This window comes from Austrofundulus limnaeus, unplaced genomic scaffold (genome assembly GCF_001266775.1).
Source record: "Austrofundulus limnaeus strain Quisiro unplaced genomic scaffold, Austrofundulus_limnaeus-1.0 Scaffold567, whole genome shotgun sequence".
Lineage (NCBI taxonomy): Eukaryota > Metazoa > Chordata > Actinopteri > Cyprinodontiformes > Rivulidae > Austrofundulus > Austrofundulus limnaeus.
In genome coordinates, this window is record NW_013952969.1 from 246832 (window position 1) to 251743 (window position 4912).

General features: G+C 39.2%; 1 protein-coding gene across 1 annotated transcript in view; it reads left to right on the forward strand.

The window, feature by feature from the left end:
• LOC106530844 (protein FAM65A) overlaps positions 1-4912 on the forward strand; it is an 11951-nt gene that overhangs the window by 5028 nt on the left and 2011 nt on the right. Inside the window, exons 12-18 of the mRNA XM_014026554.1 lie at positions 592-702; positions 800-1026; positions 1854-2022; positions 2306-2441; positions 3750-3899; positions 3972-4127; positions 4242-4438. Of these exons, the coding sequence (XP_013882008.1) occupies positions 592-702; positions 800-1026; positions 1854-2022; positions 2306-2441; positions 3750-3899; positions 3972-4127; positions 4242-4438 (1146 nt within the window). The remainder of the gene's footprint in view (positions 1-591; positions 703-799; positions 1027-1853; positions 2023-2305; positions 2442-3749; positions 3900-3971; positions 4128-4241; positions 4439-4912) is intronic.

Consider the following 4912-nt stretch of genomic DNA (forward strand, 5'->3'; position numbering starts at 1 on the left):
AAAATAAAAAAAAATAATTAATTAATTAAATTCATTTTAATTAAATAAACCTTACAAAAACTGGGGATTTGTGTGCAAGGATGTCAAACAAATACTTGGCCCCTCTATGAATATTGTGGCCCCTTGATGGCCCCTTACACTGAAAAATCCTAGATCCGCCACTGTTTAGCTTTAAGCTACTGTTTGCTACTYCTGGTGCTCTTTTAGCATTTAGCTTGTGTTTATTTTATTTATTTTATTTTCCTTTATTTATACAGGAAAATCTCTTGTCACTCAGTGTCTCATTTACAAACTGAACTGAGTTCAGTTTCACTGGACTTTCACAGAAACTGTAGTGTCTTTGGTAAAAAAAAATATGTTTGATTTGATTCTGTTCTTGTGTTTTATATAAATATAAATTAAACTTCTAATAGAAACAGCCCATTAAAAAATCCTCTTCGATAATAAAAAACAGTATTTTGTTTTCTGCATCAAATAACTGCTGGTTCCTAACTGGTCCGATGAAAACTGCAGGTTAATTGTTGGATTTTACAGTGAGAGTTATGTGTTTATGTGTATTTTATGTCTAACTTTAACAAATGCCTCCTTTAGAGCCCGAGCCCATCCAGAGGCTCACAATCATCTGGATCACAAGAACCAGTGGTAGGCCAGCCCACCCTCAGCCCTCTGCAGCTTCAACAAGACAGATCCCCGTCTCAGATTGTAACACACAGACTTTTATTCAGGACATTCTTGTACATTTTACAGCCATATTTATAATAACACCAACAATTTTTATTTTATYCTGTGAATAAAACAGGATCAACACCATCAGCCGGCGGGTCCCCCAGCRCATGTGAAAGCAAAATGTTGGCCCAGAGATGGTGTGTTGGTGAACACAGGGCTGCAGGATGCTCTGGAAATTCTAATTTCCTCTCTAGACAAATACACAATACATTTAGCTGATTTAAGGATACTGAAAGGTGAGCTGAAGCTGCTGCAAGACGCTYTGAAGGATTTCAACACACAAACGGACAAAGCAGCGGGGTAAGAAAATTGTTGCATTGAAGCAGAAACAGCAGATTAGGATTAGAATCATCCCCCGTTCCTTTCATTTTTTAGTGATATTTATCTAAAGTTTGCAGATTTTCTGAAGCTTTTTCAACATTTACTTTGCTTTTTAGCTACTTTGGCAAATTTCAGCTCTTCAAATGTGAACTTGTTGGTGCTAACACCCTTTTCATTCCTGTCAAACTGTTTTATCTTTGGTATTTTTTGCGAGAACAGATGGTGTCTTTGTGACAGGTGCTGGTAGCAAAGAACCTAAAGATGTAATTTAAAACAGGTTCTGTGCGACGGTGTGTCTGTTGACACATCACTGGTTCATTTCTTGAGTTTCGGAGCCTTTTCATTCCTGAATGAAAGGTCAGAATTATGTTCAGCAGATAAAATATAAAAAAAAATGATCAAGTCCTGGGCTGAAACTGAGCAATAAAAGCCAAAGTCCAAGAAAAAACATTGAAAAACCACCAGAAACCAGAAGGACTGTTGATCTAGACCCCTTGAACTTAAAGCAACAGCATCACAAAATGTGAGACTAATATACCAATATGTTTTTGGATTTTTGTTCTTTCTGCTTTTCTTTTACTAAAACCTGAGCATGTTTTCTTGTTCAATTCATACAAATTCTTCAAAAATCAATTTAATTTAATTAAAAACATAGCAGGTATTTTATCTTTAAGTACTAAACTTAAAGTTTGACGAGCAGAAAAAAAAATCTTAAGTAAAATCTAATTTAAGAGCTTAATCAAAGAGTTAGAGGTTCCTCTGCAGATTTACGATGTGGTCTGAAACAAACTGGACTCTGTCTGCAGAAACCATTCAGAGYTCATCGAAGAGGATCTGTACGTTGAGCCATTTCCAGTCAATACACCTCCACAGAGCCCAGGCCGGGACCGGACCTCCACACCCCTCACCACCGGCTGCACCAGACTGGACCGCTCGCTGGTTCTCCACCTGAAGAGCTGCAGCAAGCAGCTGTTGGTAGGACTCTTCCTCTAAACCCCTACTGTTCCTTTGGAGCCAACAGGAGGCTTAAACCATTTATCRCTTTTAAATTATCATCATAGCTGCTAAAAACCAGTKGTTCACAAACTTTTCAGATCTCTGTTTTWGTCTTTTTGTAACAGTTAAGTCTTATTATGGAATCATCAGCATAGGCATAATTTGCAGGGGGGTCAGSGGGCTTATGACACCCCCAATAAAATGACATTTGCTCAAACACAATAGAAATTAACCCATTAACATGTGTTTCCCATGTGTGCAGCATGTGGTTGTGTCTGGTCCTCTGCAATGTCGAGCCACATACGCCCTGGACAAGCTGCTGAGAGAGGCCCGTGTCTTTAAGACCGTCCGTCACATCATCGGGGACGACCCACACCAGCTCAAACATCCCGCTGAAGGTACAACAACCTGATGTTCGGCCAAATATCCCATGAACCACTGGATAATTTTTAAAGATGACTTATAAAAGTAAATTAGACGTGCCTGTTCTGGAGGCAAGATGGCCTCCGCTGCGACACACATTCCTTCAGGGATGAAAAGTTGACCTCAAATGAYGACATAAACAAAGAAAACAAGACAAAACAGCCTTAAAGGAGATGTAAATGTGTTTGTTTTAGAAGGTTTATTTTATGTTTTTACAAATTAATCTGCCACTGGCTTTGTTAAATAAACACTTTGTAGCTCACATCTTGCAAAAACTAAGTTACATAGTGTATTGAGCTTTGTTTATTTACTGTGTCAACATTACAGTAGGGGTGGGCGTATCGATCCAAGTATTGATACTCTCTATACCAATTTAATATGCATCATGCTAACATTACAGTGCATCCTGAGCTAATTTTCTAAGAGATTTAATCAAATTTATAACCATGTTTGTCAGCTATCTTAAACATTTTTTTTTATCATGGCCAAATTAATTTATCAAGATGCTTTTTCCATGACAAATCCCCATTCCAACTCAACACCTTAACTTCTTTTACTTGATCAATTACTGTATCTTTAATACCAAAATTTAACTCTGGATTTTCTCTAAGGTTATAATTAAATCATATTCTTATATTTTTGTTTTCTTTACATTTAAAAATATTTTATTATTAATTACCCACTTTGTTCTCACAACTGGAATCAAAAGCATTCACCATGAAGTCATCTGCATACATAACAGTTGTTGCATTTTTCATGCAAAACAGAAAATCATTTGTAAAAATTGAAAACCGTAATGGACCGAAACAACTACCATGAGGTACTCCATGAGAAACAGATTTTATTCATTGTGCCCACACGCAATGGAAGTGATTTTTTTTTGTTGCTGTTGTGGTGGTGTTGAGATTGATATATTTATGTTTTTGTTATTCTTAAATAGTGTGTTTTTTATATTACATAATTTTGTTGAAGTTAGTTAACACAAAACAATTTTATTTGCAGAAAATCTTTGTCCAGTGTTTTATTTTAATCAACTACTAAACGCAAACTATCACATAATTATTCATTGAACATGACAAATATTGGAATTGGCAGTACTAGCCCTGTATTTACCCCTACATGACACAAAGAATGATTCAGCTGTTTGCACACGCACAGGAGGCTGCTGATGTAAACACCCACCCACCTTCAAAATAAAAGCACAGCAACAGAATGATTACGAGCCTCCCATCTCTAAGCGGTGAATAAAAAATGTTTACTGTTTCCTGCTTGGTCTCTTGCAGTGATACCAGAGCTGTACCAGTGTTTTGGTGCTGGGTCTCTGTGGGAGCAGTGTGTGGGGGATGGCTGTCTGTACTGTGTCTCTGCTAAAACCTTCAAGAATACGCTGTCAACGGTTTACTCCAGCATGCTGAGCGACAGAGCAGACACAGGTAAAACAACATGTGTGTGTGCTCGGTTCACGCTGGTGTGTGAGTGCTACGTTAATACTTGTGTTTTTCCAGTGCTTTCATGTCTGGTTGAGCGAGTTCTGGAGCAGAAATTTCCACAGCAAGGATTCAGAGATGAGCCAATCGTGACTCTTTTCCAGCTGTGGAGTTATCTGGAGTCCAATGGCATCAGCGACATGGAGTTTCACATCATTGCTCTAACAGAAGAGGGTAAACACATGGAAAAGCTCTGCATTTTTTTTGCATCCTTCAAGTTTTAGTGCCAAAAATCAAAATACCAGAGTAACAAACTGCAGGATCAACTTAATTTGAACTTCCCATCAGTGGAATTGGTCCAGAACCTGCTGTCGAGGGACCAGGATGTGATCACAGAGACCCTGCACCTTCCTTCAGAGTGCAGCCTGAAGAGGGAAGGGATTCAAACCGTGGCAAAGTTACTGACAGATCCGAGAGAAAAGGTGTTGGCCTCTGCCAGCTCCGTGCTGAGGATCCTGGCTGGACAGTACAAGCAGAGAGAGCAGGTGATGGATGGATGGATGGATGGATGGATGGATGGATGGATGGATGGATGGATGGAAAGATGGATGGATGGATTATGGATGGATGGGTGGATGGATGGATGGATGGATGGATGGAAAGATGGATGGATGGATTATGGATGGATGGGTGGATGGATGGATGGATGGATGGATGGAAAGATGGATGGATGGATTATGGATGGATGGATGGATGGATGGATGGATGGATGGATGGAAAGATGGATGGATGGATGGATGGATGATGGATAGATGGATTATGGATGGATGGATGGATGGATGGATGGATGGATGGATGGAAAGATGGATGGATGGATGGATGGATGATGGATAGATGGATTATGGATGGATGGATGGATGGATGGATGGATGGATGGATGCAAAGCTGGATGGATGGATGGATGGATTATGGATGGATGGATGGATGGATGATGGATAGATAGATAGATTATGGATGGA